Raw genomic sequence first — 26,245 nt, 5'->3', positions numbered from 1 at the left:
TATATTTAATACATTTTATATATTAAATTATAAAAACAAGGCACAAAGTAAAATTTTACATTTAGAAAAATTAAAAAATTAAGCACACATTATCATTGTAACATACATTACTAGCTGCTGCTGTCTGCCCTTCCTTTTGACTTCTACCCCACCAGAGCTGCAGCCTACATGGAGCTGATGGAATTGCCCCTGAGTGGAGTTTTAGGAACCAAATTTTGGGCTGCTCCTTCGCTCTAGCCAGCCCCTTCCACTTGCACATTTTGCTTTTTCTCTTTCTTCTACCAAGGAGAGGGATTTGTGAGAGCAAAAAGAAATGCCAGCCCAGGAGGGAATTCACCTCCCCTTTGCAGTAGACCCTCCAGAGGGTTCCTGCCTCCTGGGCCAAGTGCAACCTTTTGTTAATGTTTTTAGGGAGTGAGGGCTGCAGTGCAGTTTGGCACCACAAGGTGGACGGGAACAATGGGATGATCAAGCTTGGTAGGTAATAAAAAAGGCTGTGGCAGTGCTGCTTTCAAGGGGGTTCCTAAGTTAGGAGAATATCTGTGACTTAAGCCAATTCAGAGGGTTTTTAGAATGAGGGGAAAATCACTAGATCTATGCTATGCTGTTGAACTTATTTATTCACACCCACAAAACTGTCTCAGAGTTAGAAAATAGCTCTCGGTATAATGAGTAGAATGTATCAAGAAGTCATCTGCCATTCTAAGGCTCACCCTGAAAAGCAAAATCTGTGGAAGTGACAGTATATTGTCATAACAGGACTTCTTGGTTTCTTCATGTCAGCAGTCTTACTATGCAGACTCTCCTGCTTTTCTTCTTTTGTGATTGCACCGTCTCTGGCTGAGATCTTACACCAAGGTGTAGAGCAGCATCTTAAAGCCAAGCCATTCAAAAACCTTGTTGAGGCTCTTGGGCTCAGAGGGAGAGTGTCTGAATTCAGATCCCATTTTGTTTCTAAGAGGTGTTGTGAGAGTTGTTTAAGAGCTTTGATTCCAAACTGCCTGTGTATCATTGGACAAATGACTTAACCTCTCTGTTCCTCATTTCCTAAACTGGTGTATAATTGGATATAACAATCCTTATTTTCCAAGGCTACTGTGAGAATTTAATGACTTCATACATTAGGCACATAAAACCGTGCCTAATAGCACTCAATAAATGCTAAATGTTATTATTATCTTTATATTTTGGATGAGATCCGTAAAATAAATAGAAGTCCTATAAATCATTATAATATAATTACCTGGTGACATAAAACTTTCTTTAACTTTTATTTTGTTTTTACTCCTTTGTTTTCTAATTAGATCATTACTTAGTTTGACATTGGCTTCCAGTGGATTATGTGTTTGTTTTGTTTTGATCTTACTGTGGGACCAATAGACCATCTATACCTGGCTGAACTAGGCTTTCTATCCAGACTTTTCACCTGGGTGTAAATTCCTTTTGCTAGCAGAGTGAGGGCCAGATGGAAGGATCATCTCAAGGGAACCTGGGCAGAAGCCCTTTCCAAGGTTGATTCTAACTCTACACGGTTCTGGAAGGTCAGCAGTTGACAGCAGGGTTCTGTATCCTTGGCATGAACATTGGTATCACCCTCACAAATGTGATGCTGCTCTAAATGCATAAGCAGTGGCAGACAAGACTGGGGAAGAAGAACATGGTGGTGTCAAATGGTGACTACAGACTTTGTGGGGCCATAAAGGACATTTCCTTGGAGACAACCTAAATTAACTGGCTGTTCTTTTATTGGGAGCTATTTTGCAGCTATCAAGATGGTAGGCGATCTTGCCACATTATTTGGGTGTATATAAACTGAGAGTGATTCAATTTCTGTAAGCACAGGCTGGGAGTTTAGGGAGATTTAAGTTTCATGTGCAGTCAAGAGTGAGTAGACCTTTGGACTGTAGAACAGAGAGTTTAAATTGGTGGGATTTTCTATGCATTTTGAAAGCAAGATGGTATCATCAGATTGTAATTTTTGTCTAAACCAAAATCTAACAGCGAGATCAAATGTTTTCTGGAGTGACTGTTTGGGTTCTTCTTTGAATCTAGGGTTCTAGTCTGAAGAATAAAAACCTCATCTATCTGCTTTTGGAAGCTGATTGTGGGCAGGGGTGAATTTAATTCATTTAGGGATAGTTTTTCATTATCTAGGGCTTAAATTGCATATATTATATATATATTTACATTTTCTGAAAGAAATTAAGGTAAATTAAAAAAGAACTTAAGATTTTTCACCATAAAATCTAGCCAAGTTTATTAATTTTTCCTCTATATACCTCTACAAAAAGAAAAGCTGTTTGAGGCATGTTTTACATTTTTTTTACCACAAAGTGCATTTTTTAGTCCCCCCCCCCCCCCCACACACATATACACACACATTCCTAATTTAGGGATACTAAAGTTTCAGCATTTACCAAAATAACAACAACAAAACCTTGGAGGAAAAGATGTTTAGGAAGTTAGTTATGTGTGTATGTCTGGGTATTATTTATAGGACTAAGCTTTGCTGAGAAAATGTAGCATTCTTTCATCTTGTTTATTTTTTTAATACAATCTACTAGTTAAAGATGAGGAAATATTGCCTTATGCAGCATGGTTCCCAGCAGGGTCCGTGGGTTCGTTGATGGAATATGTGAGACGTTGCAAAAGCCATGTTTTCCTTTAGGCCCTGATTGAATTGCTACCAGCCAGGGGTAGAATGACGGTGGTCAGAGATGGGCTATGTCAAGTTTGATTTGGGCTGTGGCACTTGAGGCCGGCAGCGGAGGCCTTCCTGTCACAGAATGAGCCTCAGCAATTGCAGCCTATTCTGTGACTGCCAAATCAAAGCATGTTAAGTGACCAGGCAAGGGCTCTCTGCTCTTGACAAGACACAGTGACACTGACGGACAGAGAAGGCTCCGGGAGTGGCCCAGAAGGGCACACTCCATGACAGTGTGTTGGGCAGGCAACGCAGCATGTTGACTGAAGTCTCCTGAAATTCATCAGTGTGTTCACAAAAGGAAGGCTTCCTCATCAACTCACTGCCACTCCAAACTCTGTTTTGTTGTATAGCCCATGCAAGGCACTGCTCACTGTTACTTTCTGAGAATGTTCACAAGTTTTGTGCAAAGCACTTCCCAAATGAAATAAGACATCACTGCCACCTGTGATAGTAGAGACCTGACAGCCCAGAAATCTTGAACAAAGGAACAGAACCATGGACACAAGTCAAGCCACCAGCAGCTCCTGTTCGTTTGAACCAGTAATAAGGAAAATTAACTTAGGAAAGAGCATAAGTATCGGGTTGGCCACATTTTAGGTTACATGGACATCTTTATTATGTTTATCAGGATATCAGTCATTCACTTTATTAATTGAAATTATTAATCAACTATTATCATTTATTCACCATTACAAATAGATCAACATCCAAAAGAAAAATAAACTCTCCACATAAAACTAGCCTGAATCACTGGACGTGGTGGCTTATGCCCTGTAATCCCAATAGTTTGGGAGGCCAAGGAGGGTGGATCACCTGAAGTCAGGAGTCGGACACTAGCCTGGCCAACATGGCAAAACTCCATCTCTACTAAAAATACAAAAATTAGCTGGGCATGGTGGTGGGCACCTGTAATCCCAGCTACTTGGGAGGCTGAGGCAGGAGAATTGCTTGAACCTGGGAGGTGAAGGTTACAGTGAGCGGAAAAGGTACCACTGCACTCCAGCCTAGGCAATAAAGTGAGACTCCATCTGAAAAAAAACTAGCCTGAATTTTAAGAGATTTAAAAATTGTAATACCTAATATGTGTTTATGCCATTAAAATGTTAGACATTACGGAGAATTAATTTATTTTTTATTCCGTTAGTCTTTATTGGACTCAAGCAGTGTGTGGTATGCTGTTACAATGACTCACATCTCTACATTCTAGGAATTTACACTTTAGCATGGGCCGTTACTGTCAATTCCGAGACAGTCGTACACAAGGCAGAATGGAGGGGCCTGGCAAGAAGCACAAAGGAGTCCTGAGTCCAAGGGGCAGAGCGAGGCTGTGATGGCCATTTCCTCAGGAAATGATGAGCACAAAGACTTATCTTCATTATTGTCTCTGATAGAACTTGGTGTTAAATGGAAATCAAGCTTGACTTTCCAACTTAGAGTCAGTATCAAATCACCAGTGTAGAGTTTGAGATCTGGCAATAATGGAGGGACATTTGGAACTGTCTCTAAGACAGGAAGGAGAGGGACATTCAGGGCTGTCTCTCAACTAGGATAGTGAGGGACAGCATTTGTGGGGGAAGCAGGGGAGAGGGCCCAGGTGGTGGTGGAGTGCAGGTCCCACCTTCTTCTTGGTGGGGTGGGCAGAGAGGAGCTAACCCAGCACCAGCTCTGTTAGTGTTCCGCCTCTGTATTCCTGCAGGATATAGATTGCCCTTTGAGTCCTGGTAGATCTTCTCACACAAGCATCTCAGTATCCTCATGACTCAGGTGATGGGGGAAAGCAGGAACACCCAGGTACACTCCAGCCCAACTGAAGGGTTTTGGGAAAAGCACAGTCGAAAAAGTCAACATGCAAACAGCCACGTGGAAAATCCACTGAGTTTACAAGGACTTTCATCATAAAGAGACTTTCCTAAAATAATAAAAATAAAGTTCTTTTTAAAAAGAGATCTGCTTTCCTGGTTTAAATCTGTGAGTCATGGTTTCTGTATCTTTGCTTTACACATATGAGGTCCTGAAATATGGAAGGGGCCCAGAGAGTCAGATAACCATCTTTTAAAGGACTTCAAAGGATATGAGCTGGATGTAGTCCTTGCTCTTCCTTGGCTGGCCACAGAGCCGTTCCTTCTAATGTGGTTCACAGGTCTGTCCCGGGCATTGCCAGGCTGCATTTTCTGCTCACCTAAGCCGATGACTTCCATGGCTGGCCAGGCATGGCTCTTTCCTTCTGAGCGAATCAGAAGGAAGCAATTCGGAATCTGTCTACTAGACAGTGATTGCCTGCTTTGCCCCGCTAGTAATGTGCTACTGTGTCCTAAAATAAGAAAATAAGACTGCTCTCTGGACCGCTGAGCAGGTGCTTCTTGAAAAATAATGAAAGAACTTCTTGCTTTTCCTTAATCCATCATGATTTGAAACCTTTGCACCAGTGCAAGTACACTCTCACTAAAAATAAATGTGCTCGCTGAAGTAGTCGTTCATCTCAAAATATCCTGAGTCTGCTTTGTTCTTTATTCTTGTTTTCCAAATATTAAAGAACAGAAAAGCTTCGTTTTTTTTCTTCCCTTAAGAATACATATCTTGGCAATGACTTTAACTAGACATCCTTCAAAATTACAATCCATAAGCCTCTATATTATCAGTACTTTCTTCTGTATTTCTAAATACTTGATATCATTCTCCTTTCTTAAAAAGAAATTTCTCAGCTGGGTGCGATGGCTCACACCTGTAATCCCAGCACTTTGGGAGGCCTAGGTGGGTGGATCACCTGAGGTCAGGAATTTGAGATCAGCCTGGCCAACATGGTGAAACCTCGTCCCTATTAAAAATGCAAAAATTAGCCAAGCATGGTGGCGAGCACCTGTAATCACAGCTACTCTGGAGGCTGAGGCAGGAGAATCACTTGAACCCAGGAATCAGAGGTTGCAGTGAGCCAAGATCATTCCACTGCACTCCAGCCTGGGTGACAGAACAAGACTCCATCTCAAAAAAAAAAAAAGAAAAAAATTCTCCCTCTCTACTCTGTCTCTCTCTTCTCTCTCTCTCTTTCTCTCTCTCTCTCTCTCTGTCTCCCATCTCTCTTCTTTCGCTCGCTCTGTCTCTTATCTCTCTCCTCTCTCTTTCTCTCTCTCCGAAAAAAAAAAAAAGAAAGAAAGAAAAAGAGATCTAGTGGGAAACTCCTGTAGAATTTTTTTTCAATGTAATAACTCTAATGTGGAGGTGAATTGTAACAATATTATCAAATTGTCACAATATTTCCTTGGATCAGCTCATTAGGTAATAGCAGAAAATCTGTGGTTCCAAGATTATGTTAAGAATATGAAAATGTAACAGGACTAGTCATTAAAAATTACTTTCACATCATGCATTGGGTTCTATTTTGTAAAGAGAAGGTAGAATATGACATTGAAAACTTTTAAGTGGTCACAGATTTTATTGCCAAAGGTGTTATTTTTAACCTGATGTATTTCCAATGAAATTCCTGGATCCACTTTCCTCCCCCCTCGCCCCTCCCCCCCGCCACACACACATGTGCTCCAGGACAGTTAAATAGAATTTGTCACATATCACTAAAATAGATTGATCCAGCCAGCATGAGAGGGTGGATTTTGATCACAAACAGGTCTTTTGTTGAATATATCTTAAATTTAGTCTTCAGGATACGAACATTGCTTAGTCAACTGTATATGTTCATGAAAATCTTCATCTTTTTCACTTAAACTAGGATTGAGCCAAGGACATGTCTTCATTGATCTTCTTTTTAGCTTTTTATTATGAAGTAATTTTAACACAAAAATGTCGAAAAGTTATTATAAAATATTTCAATATACATAGGTTTCTTTTTCCCGTATTTCCCCATCATTTATTTACTTTATCATTTATATTCTATATGTATGTGTATATTTCTACCTTTTTCTCCTACAGACACATAATTATTGTCTTTTGAACTGTTTGATAGCATATTGTAGACATGATATCTCCATACTTCACAGTGTGGTTCCTAGAAAGTAAGAGGTTCTCTTATCCACAGGACAGTTATCAAAATCAGAACATTGACATTTATGCAATACTATTATATAATCTAGAGACCTTATTCATATTTTGACAATTGTAAACTATTGTACTTTATATCAAAAGAAAAGTAAATGAGTGCCCGGGAACCGATCCAGGATAATGAGATGGGTCTCATCAATGTCCTTTAATCTGGAGCAGATCTTTATTCTTTCTCAGTCTTTCTGAACTTTATACTTTTGAAGTTTAAGCAATGCTCTTCCATTTGGATTTGTTCAACATTTCCATAAGATTGGGTTCAAGGGGTTGACAGGGGGGTAATGGAAGTAATGGTGCATTCTTCACAGTGTATATGACTTTATCACTTAGTTGGGATGGGATGTGTTAGTTTCTCCACAGAAAATTTGTTACTCTCCATTTGTAAATAATAGGTGGCTTGTGGAGGTATTTTGTTTCTGTGTAAATAACCGATTTCTCTTCAGATGTTTTGTCTCAAATTTTAGCATCCACTGATCCTTCTTGCCTGAAACATTTATTACTTCGTTGGGAGTCAAGTGGTGATTTTCTAATCTCATCGCCTCTTCTACCTTTATTAGTTTGTGTTCTAGTATAAGAGCTTTTCTTTTTCTTCCTACAATGTATTCATTTATCTATTTATATCAATATTGATTCATGGATTCCTACCCATTCTGTGGGTTGTAATCATTACTATAATAATTTACTTTCATGGTCTAATTGTCCCCAGTTTGGCCAGCAGGAGCCCCTTCAAGTGCCTCTGTCCTTTGAACATGTTTATATCATTCTTTGAGCACTTTCCTCCTTTCTGGTACAGCATGATGTTCCAGGACCATGTCACTGTTTTGTGTAACAGCCCTGAAAGCAGCTCTATCTGAGTAGGGCTGGCTTCTTTTAATGGAGAATGACATTTAGAAACCAAGATCTGGGCTTTAGTTACGCTCACAGTGTCGGCCACATTACTGCTCGCAGGGTGCTGGGCATAGCTAAGAAGTATATGTATATATGCATGTACACACAAACTCACCTGTATATTGATATCAGTGTCTACATGGCTATTTATATTGATAGCCATGGATTTGGAATTACTCCAATTCCACTCTAATGTCCCAGGGTTCTGTGGAGCCCCCCAACTTTCCATATGTGTAACTCTCTTTAACAACGAGAAACGTGGTTCTCAGCATTTACTGTATAGCTACTTTTTAACTTATTTCTTTAATACGTGTGAAGTACATTCAGCATTGTAAGTCTAGGGCACTTTGAAAAATAAACCTACTGACTAAAGTACAATAATGGTTTATGGTTTTTCTGTCTTTAGCCAGAGGGAATATTATCCAAATAGTGTGTTAAAATGTTATTTGAGCTTGTTTTTTCCTCTCTTCACTGCAGTTATGTTTTTTCATTTGCAATCCAGTTAGGTTTACTCATTTTTATTTTGGTTATATGTTGAATATTTTCACCCAGTTTCTCTTGTTTGTATTAATTTTTGTATCCATGATTCTGAAAGTCACAACTATACAAAAAGGTATACTTAAAGAAGTACCACTTCTTCATGCCTCTACCCATTCCCACATACCCATTATTTTAACCCCGTTCCCAAGCAACCACTGCATGTTCGTAATCAGTTTTTTTCTTCTGGTTTCTTTTTTCACAAACAAATATATAAAAATATATGCTTTCACTTCCCCTACTTGCTTACATAACCCCCCCCCCCTTTTTTTTAACTTTTTTTCTTTTTCTTTTTTTTGACAGTGTCTTGCTTTGTTGCCCAGGCTGGGGTGCAGTGGTGCGATTTTTTTGGTATTTTTAGTAGAGATGGGGTTTCACCATGTTGGCCAGGCTGGTCTCAAACTCCTGACCTCAGGTGATCCACCCTTCTCAGCTTCCCAAAATGCTGGAATTACTGGCGTGAGCCACTGTGCCCAGTCTGTTTTTTTTTTTTTTTTTCTTTCTCACTCATTTTCAAATACACATGTCGAATAGTAGATTAGATGGATTTACTGTAATGTATTCAACTGCTTTATTTGGTATGAGCATTTAGATTGTTTTATGTATCTTATGATTACAAATAATGCAACATTGGATAAACTGTGATTATGTGTTTTCATATTGAAGAGTATCTTCAGTGTAAATTCCTAGGTATGATATTGATGATTCAAAAGACATACAGAATTTTGTTATAGAATGACAGTTCCCTTCCAAAAGGGTTATACTAAGTTGCATTCCAACCATCAGTATACGTGTGTCTGTTTCTCTGCAGCCTTGCTAACAGAATATGGGCCACACATTTTACTTTTCATTAGTATGTCTGGTGAGAGAGGTATCTCAGTGTTGTTTTAATTTGCATTTCTCTAATTATGTAATACTATGAGTAGATATTTTATTTTATTTTATTTTATTTTATTTTATTTTATTTTATTTTATTTTATTTTATTTTTTTGAGGCGGAGTCTTGCTCTGTCGCCCGGACTGGAGTGCAGTGGCCCGATTTCAGCTCACTGCAAGCTCTGCCTTCCGGGTTTACGCCATTCTCCTGCCTCAGCCTCCCGAGTAGCTGGGACTACAGGCGCCCGCCACCTCACCCGGCTAGTTTTTGTATTTTTAGTAGAGACAGGGTTTCACCGTGTTAGCCAGGATGGTCTCGATCTCCTGACCTCGTGATCCACCCGTTTCGGCCTCCCAAAGTGCTGGGATTACAGGCTTGAGCCACCGCGCCCGGCCAAGTAGATATTTTAAATAAGACTCTGTCAGGTAACATAAAATCTAAGGATTTCATTCAGTTTTCTACCAAATATATTAATATTCTAGTTAACCACACAGTTTTAAGTACATATCAAATATTTTTGTTCTAAGTTTAAATAGTTGCAAGGGATATAATTTCTGGCATGTGTTAAAGACTGTCATTTTAAATGATTTTCTACATGGCTCTTTTAAATGTAGCTAATATAATCTAAACACCAAGCTGGCCTATCTTTAAAAATATCACGAACAAGCTCTTCTCTAATAATCATAAATTTTGTGTTTGTTTTTCCTTAAACTTTAATAGCCCTTCTATTTTCCACATAGAATTTCAACCTAATATAAGTTTATGGTTCAGTCTTTTATTTATTACTCTGTGAGATTACACAAAGAATTGGATAGTCAAATAAAAAAGCTCATCTAGTACCAAACTTTACTAATAATTACAAAGAACCAAATAATTAGAAAGCACAAGCAAAACAGAATGAATGTGAGCTAGGACTGTCAGTACAGCACCCTCAAACCTTTCTCGCTGCATTATGTATGGTCTGGCTCAAACTGGCACAGAAAATACCTAATACTGTATACAGTGACATTACTTAAGTAGAGGGCACCCTTTTAATCTTCAAACATCTCCATTTTATACTTAGTTACACTGTGAGATTCTTTCTTGGAAGCTATATGCCATAAATTCACAGATTTCAGGTTTGTTTACCGATTCTAGGCAAGCAGGTATATCCTACAAGAAGAATTCCACAGACAAGGATTGGCTTACTTGCAAACAGCAGAAGATGCGGTAATTAAGACGTTGACAATAAGATTAGACTAGGTTCTTTCTTTCTCTAGGGTTACCTCCTTTTCTCCCTCATAAAGGGAGAGAGTGGATTTCATAACTGTTGCTTAATCATTTATTGTCTACCCTGTCATATTTTCTCTGCAAGAAAAATGTATAAACAATTGAAATTTTCAAAAATTATTTTCTGTAACAATACATCTTTAAGTTTAAATATTTCTTTGGTTTGAATTATCCTTACAATTAGTATTAATATCCATTGATCAGAACAACAAATATATGATACATTTTGATAATTATAAATAAAATGTAGTCCCCGTCCCTAATCCCTGACAGCCAGTAATCTGTTCTCCCATTCCAAGGTTTTGTTATATCAAAATTTATATATAAATGGAATCATATAGTATGTAACCTTTGGAGGCTGACGGTCACTCAGTATAATTCCCTAGAGATTCATCCAAATTGTTCTACATATCAAAGTTTATTCCTTCTTATTGCTGAGTGGTATCCCATGATATGGATGTACCACAGTTTACTTAACCATTTATCTGATGAAAGACATCTGGACTGCTAGTTTTTGGCTATTGCAAATAAAGTTATGAACATTCATATGAAGGTTTTTATTTAAACATGTCTTCATTTCTCTAGAATATATGGCAATTCCATGTCTTATTAGCTTCAGTGTACCTCTCCTTCTTGTATTCCAAATCTCCACTGGTTGCTTACTAGGATCTCTGGACTTGTAGCCAGTAGATTTGTGTGTTTATGACCTCTAACCACACGCTGTCTCAACGTTACTCTTTCTAAATGTTTAGTGCCTTCTGTGATCCATTCCTAATGAGTTGTGCACAAAGGAAAATGAATTGATAAAGTGCTCCAAGGACTAAAATTGGTGACACTTTTCCCCTGCCGCACTGTTTGTCCCTTGAATCCATTTGTCAGGATGACTCTCAAGCAGTGTGCTTGATATTGATTTATCATTTAGAGAATTTTCTCATTGTGAGCATGTTAGGGCCTAGAGAGCTCTGCTGAATTTCTGTGGCTTTTCAGTATACTCTTCTGACTAGAAAGCAGAGGGAGAGGTATCAGACCTGTCAGGAAATAAATTGTTCTTGGGCTGCTGGATGGAACAGCTCCAGGTTTCATCATCCTAAGGCCAGCTCACCAGAAGGGGCCACATGAGGGGATGTGTATTTCAATGTGGTGTCGTTTTTATTAAGTGACTTTGTCTTCAGGGGCACACTTCAGTACCTTCGAGATAAATCGCTTCTGTCTTTGACAGTGACAATGACAGTTTTTCCAAGCTTCACACATCCAAGAGCCAATTGACAGGACAAATTGCACATGGGAACTGCTTGATAAGTGCAAAATGGGGCACAAAATCTCAAGTCACTCTGCATCATTGGAACTAAGTTATAATACAAGTAGCAGAAATAAATCTGTCATTTTGCTCCCTAATTGCGGGGCACATGCTGTATTTAACAGCTGAAGGAATGTTCACCTCTTTGCTAGAGTTCAAAAATAGTACTTAGTTATTACTTGATATTGGGTCTTGATAAATTTTCCTCCGTGGTATATATTTCTATAATAAAACATACATTTCCTAATAAAATGTCTATTAATATTTTTATAGATTATGTCAACATAACCTGTGCAAATACTTGGGGAAAAGTGTTAAACAATTTTTAAATTTTCTCAATATTTTTAGCCTTAGGAAAGTTACTGAAATAAATATCTCCCAACCAAGGCATGTGCATAAATGTGCCCTAGAGATTGTGTACTTTATGAAATTGGCATGTTTGATTCTATTAAAAAAATTAAGAGTAAGTCTGTATGCCTTTCTGGGTCATAATCATTCCATTTAGAAAAACAAACAAAAGCATACTGATAAAGTCAGAGGAAGGCCTTGTTTAGGCAGCTAAGCTTACCCTCTACTTCCTGGTCAGGCAAGTAAACCTGGCTAAGCAGACATTAGGCAGAAGACTTGGAGGGGTAGCCTCATGGAGAATGACAATTAGTGAGCTTCATCCCAGTCTAGCCATAGGACAGCTAGATCCATTTTCGTTGTTTTTTTGTTTGTTTGTTTTGTTTTTGAGTTGGAGTCTAGCTCTGTTGCCCAGATTGAAGTGTTACAGGTGCCTGCCACCACACCCAGCTAATTTTTGTGTTTTTAGTAGAGGTGGGGTTTCACTGTGTTGGCCAGGCTGGTCTTGACCTCCTGACCTCATGATCTGCCTGCTTCATTCTCCCAAAGTGCTAGGATTACAGGCATGAGCTACCACACCTGACCTAGATCCACCTTTATCCTGATGAAGTGAAGTAGATCTGCCAAAAGACAGACCCCAAAATGGTATCAAAGACTCACTCTGACAACAAATCAAACAAAAGAAAATACCCTAGCTTTGATTCAGAATGATTTGAGCTTCCTGAGGATGACACACAGAAGCCTGTAGGGCTGAGGGGGAGGACTCTGGAGCGATTGCAACCAAAAAGGATACCCAGGCCTGCCCTGAGCTGAGACCAAGCCTCTCGGGTTGGCCTTCTGAGGGTTTCAACTGCCTTTATTGAGGGATGTGTAAAGTCCTACCCACCATAGTGTGGGGCTCCAAGAGTAATTTTTTAACATGTGTTGTCTAGTATGTTGATACACAATACACAAGAGGTAGGGTAAGAACCAACGTGGCACAGATTTAACGTTTGCTTTTTGGAATTATTCTTTGAAGTGGGAACGGTTTGCTTTGTTAAACACCATGTCAGAGTTCTTTAGGAATATTAACTGTGCTACACTGTTGTTTTCTTTCAATGATGGATGCGTTATAATTTAAAATCCCTGGGCTATGCAAATGCATCTCTAGTTTAGGACAGTTTAACTGCCTTTGAGTCCAACCACCTTGCAGGATGTTTAAAAAGCCTTGGTAGGGTGTCTGTTACATCTTGCTGTCCCTGACTAGGCCTTGATCTCAGTATGGACTCTTGAAGAAATGGCCAGAGAAAAGGTAAATGATATAAGAATTGAAACTAAGGTGTCTGAATCCTCTTCAACTGAAGAAATTAAAGCAGTGGAAAGAGTTTTGTTTTGTGGTGGAAGACTTGGGTTCTACATCTCACTTTTCTGAGACCAGCTGTGGGATTTGGGGCAAGTGTTCTCAGATCTTTGGGTAACAGAATCATTACATTTGTAACAAATGAGTGGTGTTAGGTTGGTACGCACACACACATATAAATGATTGACCCCATTTATGTGTGTGTGTGTGTGTGTTTGTGAGTAGGGGGAGGGAGGGAGGGAGAGATAGAGAGAGAGAGAAAGAGAGACAGACATATCTTTAAATAATTGACTCACATGATTGTAGAGTCTGGCAATCCAACATTTTAATGGAAGGTGGGCAGACAGGAGACCCAGGAAAGGGGTGTTGCAGTCTTGAGTCAGAAATCAATCTAGAGGCAGATTTTCTTCCTTCTTGGGGCATCTGTTCTCTCTACTAAGGTCTTAACCTTGTTGGATGAGACCTACCTACATTACGAAGTGTAATCTGCTTTATTCATAGTCTACTAATTTAAATGTTAATCACATCTGAAAAAGAATATCTTCACAGCAACATTTAGGCTGGTGTTTGACCTAAGAGTGGGCACCATGCCCTACCCAAATCCATACATAAAATCAGCCATGACCGTATCTAATGATATGCCTTATTATAGAAGTTAGCTTAAGGAGTCACATGCTGAGATGGAAGGAACATTTTTCTTAGAGTTGGGAGACGTAGGCCCAAGAACTGATTCTCTCACTGGTGGGCTCTGGGACTGCCACTGACTTCTCAGTGAAAAATGAGTGGCCTAGTTTTGATCATCGGGTTCCAATGTGATCATTGACAGGTACATATTTTCCGTCACAGGCTTCATGTTTAGAGCAATGTTATTTGCCCAATAAATCACATGATGTAAATGTGAATTCATTTTTTGCTAATATATATGTATTTTTATATATACACACAATATTATGTATATTATATATACACACAATATATGTACACACACATATTATACACACACACACACACACACACACACAATAAAAGAGACACTGTCAGAAAACAGCTTTTCTCTGCCCTTTTGAAGTATTGAAAATAGTTCCCAGATTACCACTCCCCTTTGCTATTTTTATGGGTTTCTCCAGGGTCCAGGAAGACTGGTGGAGGACCCTGCAACTCCTTGATGGCTGATGCTGAAACTGGGCAGGGAGCTCCAGGAGGAGCCAGAGAGGATCCTGTTGGCAGTCTCACCACAAGTCTAAAGGGACCAGCCTTGGGAAGGGCAGTTGGGATGTGGCAAATGTGAGCCAGGTTTCTGGGTCCTAGTGTCCAGGTTCAAGTTCTGGCCACGCTGTGACCTTGGACAAGTTACTTCAGCCTCTTACAAGTTCCCTAATCGATAGAAACAGCTAGTACATACCTTATGGAATTATTATGAGGATTAATGATCCATATGAAGCATTTAGCCAAGTACCTGGCATAGAGTAAGTCCTGCCACTGGTCCTGTTCCTGTTAGTGATGCCCAGGAACCTGGAATTGGTTCTAGTAGCCCCCTTTGTGTCTTCCCTCTGCATTTTTCTAGACCTCCAAAATGTATTATCGTGCTGACAATAATTTCATAGATTTCACTATGAACAGCATCTATCTTTTAATACCTTCTTCATGGCTTAAAGCTTGTAATACAGGTTCGTGGTCATAATTATCGAATCAGTGTTTGTGATTTAGATTGTTGAGAAATTGACATGCAGATCCATCTCCACTCTTCAAAGTGCCCAGTGAATTCCTCGCCTCTGTGGCCAGCAAGAAAGCAGTGGATTCAAGCGAGGTCATAAATCTCTGTGTTGCACCCTTAGCCTTTTCTCTGGAATGTGCAGGTGGGAATTCATGTGATAGAAGAAGAGCTTGACTCTGGTATTTTGCCCAAGGTTAAGAGCGGCTTTTCTTTTTCTCATCTTCTGCCTTGGAACCCAAAGGCTAGTAGGATTACCAGCAAAGTTTCCTCCATTCTCCTTTCCTATCATGCTATTTTATGTCAGCTGGGTACATATTTTATGTCCTACAGACAAAGGAAAAACAGCAAATTTTATTTTTATTTTTTTATTATACTTTAAGTTCTGGGATACATGTGCAGAATGTGCAGGTTTATTACATAGGCATACACGTGCCATGGTTGTTTGCTGCACCCATCAACCCGTCATCTACATTAGTTATTTCTCCTAATGCTCTCCCTCCCCTAGGCCCCCAGCCCCCAACAGGCCCCATTGTGTGATGTTCCCCTCCCTATGTCCATGTGTTCTCATTGTTCAGCTCCCACTTATGAATGAGAACATGCAGTGTTTGGTTTTCTGTTCTTGTGTTAGTTACAGCAAAGTTTTATATCTCAAGAGAGGCCTCCAGAAAGTCTTTATTCTTGGCTTGTCATTCTTGAGAAGCCCAGCAGTAAATGGAACCCAAGCTAAGCTTGTGAAGCTGGGCTCATCCAGCTTGGAAAGTCGAAGAACTCCAGGAAACCAGGTGCTTGGGTTCTTGCACAATCAGCCATCCCATCTTCCATCTTTGTTTGGGAACCCTTGACATGACCCTTTTCATCCCACTCTCCAGTCTAGCGTGAGGTGAGTCAGGTTCAAAACAGCAGCTTCTCAGGCCAGAATGAGGTACGGACCGGCCACCAAGGGAAACAAATGGTACTGCTCAGCCAGAAGTATAACTTTCAGGCAACCAAGTTTGTTTTGACACAGATGAGCAGGGAATGGTGATTCATGAATGAAGAGCTGGCTGGGGTGTTGGAAATCTCATGAGTTGGAAGGAGAGATTCTGAGGACACTGCTGTCTCCTGATCCGATGCTGTTAACACTGCAGACACTCTGGCGGGTCCCTTGGCTTCACAGCCTCTCTGTATTTTCACAGGCTGTGAATATTCTCAAATAACTTCTTCAGTTGGGGTTGGGCAAGTCGATTTACACACATTGCAAATGTCTGTGTTTGGGACATCAGTTTATGCCATGGAATGACACATGGGGAAAGTGTTCATTTTATTTCTCTCAGAATGATTCATTTGTAATAAGTTTCATGCCCAGTGCCTGTTTCTGCCACCATAGAAAAGAAGCTGGTATTTACTGCAATTTCCAGCTGGTTGTTACTCTTCCTGAAGACTCCTCTTGTCGTCTTCCAAGTCCCTTTGTTCCAGCACCCTGGGTGGTGAAGGCTTAAAGAAAAATCTATGTATCATTTTGGACACATTTTGTGACCAATTTTATAAGATGATGTTTTCTGTCTACTTTGTGGCTCTGGAAGATGGCAAGTCTTAAAGACAGGGCCTATGATTCATCTAGAAAGTATTCACCTCTTTCATAGACAGGATAACAGGATTCTCCTTAAGCAAGCCTGACATTGGTGCACAGCTGTGTTGGTTGTGGAACCCCCAGAAGCAGCCTTGCACATGAGTTCTGTGTTCTTACTCATAAGGAGGATGTGCCTACGGAAGAACATTAAAGGGAACTTTCCCACATGAGAGAAACCATGGCAGGAGGAGACCTCTCTATTTATATTCAGAGTAAGTCCCTGTAACAGTGTTGATGTAGAAATATACAGGTATAATGGCCCATATGATAAGGTTTCTGTTTATTGAGACATGGGAACTCCATGGCCCAAATACACAGGGGACATGGCTGCATGCAGAGCATAACTGAATCATTGGTATTTTGAGACAATTAATTTTTTAAAACAGTTTTTACTCAATTTCCCTTGAAAATCAGAGCTATAAGATGCATTTCTATTAAACTATATATATAAAAAAGAAAGAAGTTCACTTTTTGAAAAAAGGTCTAAATAGTGTTTTTCAGTGACTTACAGTCAACATTATGGGTTAATGCCAAACTCTGGAGAATTTAATGGGAGAATTAAGAAATGTGTGGACAGGCAGTAAATAATTGACTTCCTAGAGCAAAGTGCACAGACATAGGTCAGGATTCCGGAACTTGGGCCATTATGGATAACAGCAGGACTGATTTAAAAGAGTTTTTGAGGGGAGATGGTCTTGCTACATCATTTTATCCCTTTGCATTCTATTTTTAGGGACACGCTTTTTAAAGAATTATTTCCATTCCACTTCTAGGAAGCCCCATTCAGATAATTGTTTTCCTATGTTTCTCTTTTCTTTTCTTTCTTTTTTGAGACAAGGTCACGCTCTGTTGCCCAGGCTAGAATGCAGTGGTATAGCCCGCTGCAACCTCCACCTCCTGCAGGTTCAATCAGTTCTCCTGCTCAGCCTCCTGAGTAGCTGAGACTACAGGCATGCACCACCATACCCAGCTAACTAATTTTTGTACTTTTAGTTGAGATGGGTTTCACCATGTTGACCAAGCTGGTCTTGAACTCCTGACCTCAAGTGATCACCCACTTTGGCCTCCCAAAGTGCTGAGATTACAGGCCTGAGCCACCACACCTAGCCCCTGTATTTCTTTAAGAAGTGCCAACTTGTTAACAATATTTATTTATTTATTTATTTATTTATTTATTTATTTATTTATTTATTTCGAGACAGAGTCTTGTTCTATCACCCAGGCTGGAGTGCAGTAGCACGATCTCAACTCACTGCAACCTCTGCCTCCCAAGTTCAAGCAATTCTTCTGCCTCAGCCTCCCCAGTACCTGGGACTACAGGTGTCTGCCACCACACCCAGCTAATTTTTGTATTTTTAGTAGAGATGGGGTTTCACCATATTGGCCAGGCTTGTCTCAAACTCCTGACCTCATGATCTGCCCGCCTCGGCCTCCTGAAGTGCTGGGATTCTAGGCGTGAGCCACTGCACCCGGCCATTAACAATGTTTCTTTGAATTTATATAATCTCATATAGATAATATATTTCAAATTTATATAATCTCATTTAAACTACTTATCTGTGCTCCACTCATCTTTCCAGTACACCTCCAAAATACAACTTTATTTCTTTAAAAATCTTTATTTTATAAGTAATACATATTTATAAAGAGGAAGGTATTTTCTCTTAGTTATCAAAATTTTACTACTATGAAATTGGTTTTCATTGTAGTGAATCATCTACAATTTGCAATAAAGAATTTTAGAAGTATTTTAAAATTATGTCATGATATGTATTTCTCTATGCAATTTTTTAGAAAAATATCAGAGAGAGAGAGAGAGAACCTTTAGAGGAAATCAGGATTTTTTTCTACCAAACATAAAAATAGTTATTTCTAGTTTTGGTGAATAGTAAAAATAAATATACCTCATTTCAGGTACTAAGGTTAATTTCCTCCATATGCTTTTTCCCCTAATTTATTTTTATTTTGGTAAAATACATACAACATAAAACTTACCATCATAACCATTTTTAAGTGCACAGTTCAGTGGTATTAAATACATTCACAATGAACACAACTATCACCAGCAACCATCTCCAGAACTGTCTTCATCTTGCAAAGCTGAAACTCTGCATCCATTAAACGGTAACACCTCATTCGTCCCTCCCCCAATCCCTTGACAACCACAATTCTAATTGGTCTGTTTCTTTGATGTTAACTACTCTAAATACCTCATACAAATAGAATCATACAGTACTTGTCCTTTTGTGGCTGGTGTATTTCACTTAGGATAATGTCCTCAAAATTCATCCATGTTGTAGTATCTGTCAGAATTTCCTTCCTTTTTAGGGCTGAATAATATTCCATTATGCATATATACTATGTTTTGTTTATTCATTCATCTGTCAATGGACACTTGGATTGCTTCTACTTTTTAGCTATTGCAAATAGTATTGCTATAAACGTGTACAATATCTCTTTGATATACATCTTTCAATTCTTTGGGGTATATACCCAGAAGTGGAACTATAAGTCATATAGTAATTCTACTTTTAATTAATTAATTATTATTATTATTATTTGAGACAGTGTGTCACTCTGTCACCCAGGCTGGAGTGCAGCTCACTGCAACCTCTGACTCCCGGTTTCGAGCGATTCCCCTGCCTCAGCCTTCTGAGTAGGTGGGACTACAGGTGCACACAATCACGCCTGGCTAATTTTTGTATTTTTAGCAGCCATCCTAACAGGTGTGAAATGGTGTTTAATTGTAGTTTTGGTTTGCATTTTTCTAAGGATGGTAGCATCTTTTCATGTTTTTTTTTTTTTTTTTTTTTTTGGCTTCAAAAAATATCTATTAATTTCCATTGCCCATTTTTTTCCCCATTACCATACAGAAAGTTTATTTTTTAAAGCCTTTTTTCAACTTTTAGGTCCCGGGGTACAAGTGCAGGTTTGTTACATGGGTAAGTTGTGTGTTGCCGAGGTTTGGTGTGTTAATGATCCCGTTACCCAGGCAGTGAGCATGATGCCTGGTAGGTAGTTTTCAACTCTTACCCCCACAACCCTCCCCCTCCTAGTGGTCCCTAGTGTCTGTTGTTTCCATCTTTATGTCCATGTGTACTCAATGTTTACTCCTACTTATAAGTGAGTAAACAAGTGGTAGGAGTAGTCAGAGGGGTTCTTGTATTCTGATAAGTATATATAAATTGAGTAAACTGCTTATTAGTAGAACTGATAATAGCTGCTTATAAGTTGAACTGATCATAGCCGCTTATTGGTAGAACTGTTGTGATAAGTATATATAAATTGAGAGAGCCACTTATTAGTAGAACTGACAATAGCTGCTTATGAGTAGAACTGATAATAGGATAATAGGATGATGGCTAGGGTAACTTCGTATTAAATTGTTTGGGTGACAGCTCGTAATGTGCTGATTAGTGCAGAGTTTTGAATTGGATGCTGAGAACATGTGGCATTTGGTTTTCTGTTCCTGCATTCACTTCAGACAGTGGCCTCCAGCTATGTCCATGTTGTCGCAAAGGACATGATTTTGTTCTTTTCGTGGCTGAGTAGTATTTATACATGGTGTATATGTGCCACATTTTCTTTATTCAGTCCACTGTGGATACCTTTGCCCATTTTTAAGTTGGGTTTTTTTACTTTTTGTTGTTGACTTTTAGGTGTTCTGTATGTATTCCAGATATTGATTACTTATTACATATATGATTTGCAAATATTTTCTCCCATTGGGTGGGCTGCCTTTTTAAATGTGTTGACATTTTCTGTTTATGCACAATTTATTTGGTGCATAAACACCACAATTTATTTGGTGCCAAACGTTCACAGATTGTCCACATGAGTGGCTGAGATAGTGACACCTTTGCTTTCTGATGGCTCAATTTCATGAACTTTGATGCATAAAATGATTTAAAATATTGGGTAAAACTAATGGCTATGTATGAATCATAATCATAAATAAATTTCATGTTCAGACTTAGGTTATCTCCCCAAGATATCTCATTATGTATATGCAAGTATTTCAACATCTGAAAATAGCTGAAATTTGAAATACTTCTGGTCCCAAGCATTTCATCTAAGGGGTACTCACCCTGTATTGTTAGTTTTCGTCCTGCAATATTATTCCCTCTGCCTCTTCCTGTCCTTTCCCACTGCCTCTGTTCCTAATCCACGCCACCCTTATCCCCTGGCTGTGTTTCTGCTATCAGTCAGGCCTCCCCATCCACCTTTCTTCCTGGCATCAGGAAAGTCTGAGTTCACAGCCTATATCACATCCAGACACTCCTTGGACCTTAGCCCTTCAGTGGCATTCCAGCAGGAGCAACGACGCCCCAGTTCCTCAGACCGCATGTGGGGCGATCCCACAAAGGTCAGCCTATTTTTTATCCAGAGGTCGTGGACCTCTTACATGGCCTCTGCTCCAGGGCTGTCTTAGGCTACGGGTTTATGTGTGCTCAGGGTAGCACAGCCTCTTTGTCCAAGCTGGTTGAGACTTTCTCTACTGCAGCCTTGCCTTTACTGTTCCCTCCTCCTCTTGAGCCATCTTGACTTGCTGGGCTCCTATGTAGTTTGAGGCCGATGCTTTGAAATCCAATGCCTCTTCCTGAGGCCTTCTGTCATCAGTGTGCCACTGCCTCCTCCACTGAACACTCATGGTACTTTGCTGTTCCCCTTCTTGCCCTTTCCATGGCCTGCCTTACATCATAGTCATAGCTGTGCATGTGTCAAGGGTGAGAGTTTTGTCCTGGTGAACTGTGGAGCTAGGATTTAAACCTCAACTTCACCTGCCTCAAAGACTGTCCTCTGAATGAATATTCAATTATTTCTTTCCTGTGGATATTCGGCCCTCCCCAGTTTCATAGCAACCCCCATGCCTAGGTGTTAGATTGCCATTGTGTATAATAGGGTCCCAATAAATACTTCTGTAATGTACCACCCTTACACATCTTTATTGAAAAGTTATCTTTTAAAGGGACTACTCTTGTCACAAAAATACAATAGTACTTAACTTCTGTGTTTTAATTTTTTATATGTGGCCTGTATTGTCCCAGTAAACAGAAACATTGCTTGGCATCATTGTGACCAAATGTCCCCTCTCAGTTCTCACTGTTTCCACGGACCTTCTTCTGGTCTTTCTCTCCTTGCATTCATAGTATTTCTATTTGTGTCACTAATTTTAAATGTAAGTATATACTATTTCATGTTATTTCTTAGATGGTCTCTTAAGCCTTATGCCTTTCCATAGTGCCTATGCTCCAATAATAGTAATTCTGTGTATTTTGTGGGATGAATAAAACAATGAAAGAATGAAAGTCCCTTCTTGGCATATTATAAACAAGTTTTTAAAAAGACAGTATTTGAATCTTTTGGAATTATTCTTCTTAGTTTTCACACTGCCATCTAGCTAAGTGATAAGCCAGCATTCTACTCTTAATTCATCTGTACATCTTTCGTTTATTATCAGATCAGATGCTCATCAGTTCAAACACAGTTTAGGTTAAAAAACAACTGGGCACGGCTGTTATTTTTAAAAATTATCTTGGGAAGGAAAACTATCATGCTTTAGGCCATAATTTCAAGAGAACAGTTTTTGCGTCCTTGGCATTAGAAGCAGGCAGCCTAAGTGAAATCAAACATTGAGAGATTTGGAAAGAGACCCAGGCTAGGAGATAAGTTAAATAAAGATTTTGTTTTTCCAACGCAGTGTCCTTTTGATTCCTTCATATTATTCAATTCTATGTGTGTTTGACTGAAAATAAATTTTGAGTGACTTTATGATGTTAAAGAAATGCCAAGTTATGTAAAAGATCATACTCTTCATTTTAATTGGGGTTTAAAAAAGGAGTAAGGAGAGGGAGAGTAGTTCTCTTAGTTCTCTAGAAATTAGATTTTAAAATCCAACTCTGTTCAAATAATTTCAGTACATTTGCCAAGTAGGCAACTTGTTAGAAAAGATACAAATTCTGATGAGTTATTCTTTCAGGGAGCAAGAAAGAAGTGTCTTCACCTTCCCACTGTGACGCCGTGACTGTGTGAAACACCTACTCATTCAGTCTATCAGAACAAAGAGCCTTCTGCTGATGCCTCCCTTTTCTTCCTCTCTTGCATCTGCAGGTTACCTACCTGGGCAAAGTCTCCACCACTGGCATGCAATTTTTGTCAGGCTGCACAGAAAAGCCGGTCATTGAGCTCTGGAAGAAGCACACGCTAGCCCGAGAGGATGTCTTTCCAGCCAATGCCCTCCTGGAAATCCGGCCATTCCAAGTGTGGCTCCATCACCTCGACCACAAAGGGGAGGCCACAGTGCACATGGATACCTTCCAAGTGGCCCGCATCGCATACTGCACCGCCGACCACAACGTGAGCCCCAACATCTTCGCCTGGGTGTACAGGGAGATCAATGACGACCTGTCCTACCAGATGGACTGCCACGCCGTGGAGTGCGAGAGCAAGCTCGAGGCCAAGAAACTGGCCCACGCCATGATGGAGGCCTTCAGGAAGACTTTCCACAGTATGAAGAGTGACGGGCGGATCCACAGCAACAGCTCCTCCGAAGAGGTTTCCCAGGAATTGGAATCCGATGACGGCTGAATGAACTTGAGACGCTTCAGCAAAGGCAGTATTGGTCACGGAGTTCAAGGGAATAGATGAGTAAGCAACGTTTCAAATTTGGGATGAAAAGACTGCCAAACTATTGGCTGACCAAGCTTTTTAAATTCAGAAGAGCAATTCTAAATCTAAAGAAATGTATCATTAAAGTAATTACGTTACATTGAAACCTGCTGCTGCTGTGACTGTGAGGAGGGTGGGAGTGTGGATGGGGAGGAAGGTTCTAGACTCTCTTCTTGTTTTTCTCATTTCCCAATGCCTCTCTGTGGGAGCGCTCCATGCCAGTTTTCACCACTCTCAGGCAAATACTCTGCAGCTGTTATTGGATGGGCCATTCCAATCTGCCTTATGAAATTCCACAAGAATGTTAGGGGCACCTATGGGATCTCTAGTGGGATGGGCAGGGTGCTGATGGAGACGCCGGCCACAGGGAGGAAGGAATATCTCTGTTCCTCTCCCATGGCAGATGCCCTCCTCTTTATGCAAATCAGCACAGCCTTTATTGAGCTTTACAACTAACAACCTGATAGTTGGCAGTTAATTCACAGTTACAGATAATGCTTTTATTTACATAAATATACCAGGTAGTACCCTCTTATTGTATTCGCTTCATCTATTTTCTTAGAATACTTGCAATTACTAATGACCCCTTCCCTTTCCCTCCTCCTGCCCTGTCGACCCTCTTTCCCCTTCTCATATCCCAAGAGGGATGGAATCTCAACATACATTGCAGGACACCAAAAGGAACAAAACAATCAAGCAAATGAAATAAACAGTCAAACAAACCAGGAGTTTAGAACAACAACCCCAACGACAGAAGCCTTGGCAAAGGGTAATGAGTGACCAACAAGTGAACACACTCTATGTCAGCTCTCCTTTTATCCAGCTGAGATTGATGGTAACTTATTTAATGAGTGGTCCTGTCCAATGCATTCTTGATGGCAAGCTTCAAATCCAATTTGGTATCACTACAGAAGCCTCGCTTCCATCACTCAGCATTGTACTTAGATAGAGAATGAATTAGATAATCTTGACTTGTCTTGAGAACCCACGTCATCTTAACTTAAAGGGAAGTCTTACTGCGTTATCATAAAATCGATGATATTTTAGGGTCAGAATTGCCCATTTTTTAAAATTTTGAATGAGAAGTTCTCGCTAAAAAAAATCCTGAGATTTCTCAGTTTCATGGTTCTTTAAATATTAAAAACACAGAGTCAACATAGAATGAAATTGTAAGTATTTGTTAAAATACATACGTTGAGGCCAAGAGCAGATGACTACTTTTCCAAGTAATGCTGCTCCTTCCTAAAAGTCTGTTTTCAATCCTGGTAATGTTAGGGGCACTGCAGCACCTAAGAAGCCTTAAATGAGAGTTAATCCAATCTAGAGAACGATGGTGTCAGCATTTCGGTCTGCGTATCTGTGTGTCCGTATCTGCGTTCGTGTGCGTGTACGTGTGCCCCTGTGTGTGGGCCCAGTTTTCAGGCATGTAGAATAAGCATGGAGTCATATTGAAGAGGACTCACTTCTTGAAGATATGCTTGTTGCTTTACAACATATGTAAGCTATTCTTTAGCATAAATGCATTCATTCTTTAATAAAAATATGTTTGCATTAATAAAGCTGAGGAGTTTCATACTTTATGTGTCTGACCTCTTTCAAGCAATAAAAACATGGAGAACAAATTAGATCAAGTAGTTGTATCAAAAATATTTTTAAACTGTGTCATAAATAACCTATTCCTTGATTGTGTTTAAAAATCTTGTTTTATTTTCTAAATGCTCAATTTGTTTTCAGTTTCTCCATGCCCCTGAGATGGTGACGTGGCAACAGTTGAAATAGTTCTTTAGTAAGGTGGGTTTGTTTCAGTGCAGAGTCGTCCAGAACACGTTGCAGATGATTGCTATTTACAAAAATCTCATGTATGTCTTTGAAGAACCTATACTGAAATCCTGGATGGTAAACACTGAGTCATTTTTTTTCTGATGGGACTGGTTAAAGAATGTCTCCTCCAGGCTGTGACATCTCAGAATGGCCCTATTAAACAAACAAGACAGGTGACCATGGAGCCTGTGTTTTTTGAGCAATGCCCTTCATGGAATCAATAACAAATATAAAGGCTTCCAAAGTAAAAGTATAAGTGCCTGTTATAAAGAGATGAATTCAAGTGAGAATTATAACCTAACTCCTCTGATTGAAATGGCAGTTCTCTCAGGTCAAACTTTTCCCAATTTCAGTTTCTCTGTTGTCCTTGAATATACATTTAAAAAGAAGAAAAAGAAAAAAACAGCCAGCATGTATTTCAACAGTGCCCTTTTCCTCACTGAGTACAAGTTAAGTTGAATCCTAAGTGCACACGTGGTTATTTATTTCAGGAAGCATTTGCTAGTTTTTTGTTTTTGTTTTTTCAGACTACCAAGTGTGACGTGCTAAGTAATTGGCTATGAGAATATTGTAATGAGTTTTTGCCTGGGATTATTGGCAGCAATTTAAAGATAGATACACAATGATATTTTCCAAATAGCTAATGAAGTCTTTTGGGATGGCCAATCCTAATGCCTCTCTGAAGGGTGATTCAGCTTTGCATTATTTTTTGATACTTTGTATGCCCACTTTCTGTACTATATTTTCTATGCTAGTGATTACAAAGTACTTACTCAGATGCTCCTGAGAAGAACCTCATAGACGGGCATAGCAGTTATTTCAGAGATGAGGAAACTCAGCCTGAGAGAGGTTACATCACTTGGCCATGGTAGCACAGCTAGGGCATGATTGATGAGACTAGAAACTTCTGCCTTCTGGTCCAGGGCTGTGGCTCTGTCAAGACAAGGTCTACCTCTTTTGGATTTTTCATTTCTATTCCTCTTAAAACCTTCTAGTTTATTTGAAAGTAGCACACTAAACCATTATAAATAAGCATTCTTTGCTATTCATTTTTGAAGTATTTTTGACACCAACAGTATTAAAAGCAAAGTCCCAAGAATTTTTTTGAGCCCACATAACATAATATG

General features: G+C 39.5%; 1 protein-coding gene across 1 annotated transcript in view; it reads left to right on the top strand.

Annotated features, from left to right (window-relative positions):
- Nucleotides 1-24,872, top strand: part of PID1 (phosphotyrosine interaction domain containing 1) — a 255,079-nt gene extending 230,207 nt beyond the window's left edge. The window contains exon 3 of the mRNA XM_023193932.3: nt 22,740-24,872. Coding sequence (XP_023049700.1) covers nt 22,740-23,216 — 477 coding nt within the window. The 3' untranslated portion in view covers nt 23,217-24,872. The remainder of the gene's footprint in view (nt 1-22,739) is intronic.
- The last annotated feature ends 1,373 nt before the right edge of the window (nt 24,873-26,245 follow it).

The sequence above is a fragment of the Piliocolobus tephrosceles genome, chromosome 11 (assembly GCF_002776525.5).
Source record: "Piliocolobus tephrosceles isolate RC106 chromosome 11, ASM277652v3, whole genome shotgun sequence".
In the NCBI taxonomy this organism is placed as follows: Eukaryota; Metazoa; Chordata; class Mammalia; order Primates; family Cercopithecidae; genus Piliocolobus; species Piliocolobus tephrosceles.
The sequence above is the reverse complement of the archived record's forward strand: the minus strand, read 5'-3'. Positions and strand labels throughout refer to the sequence as shown.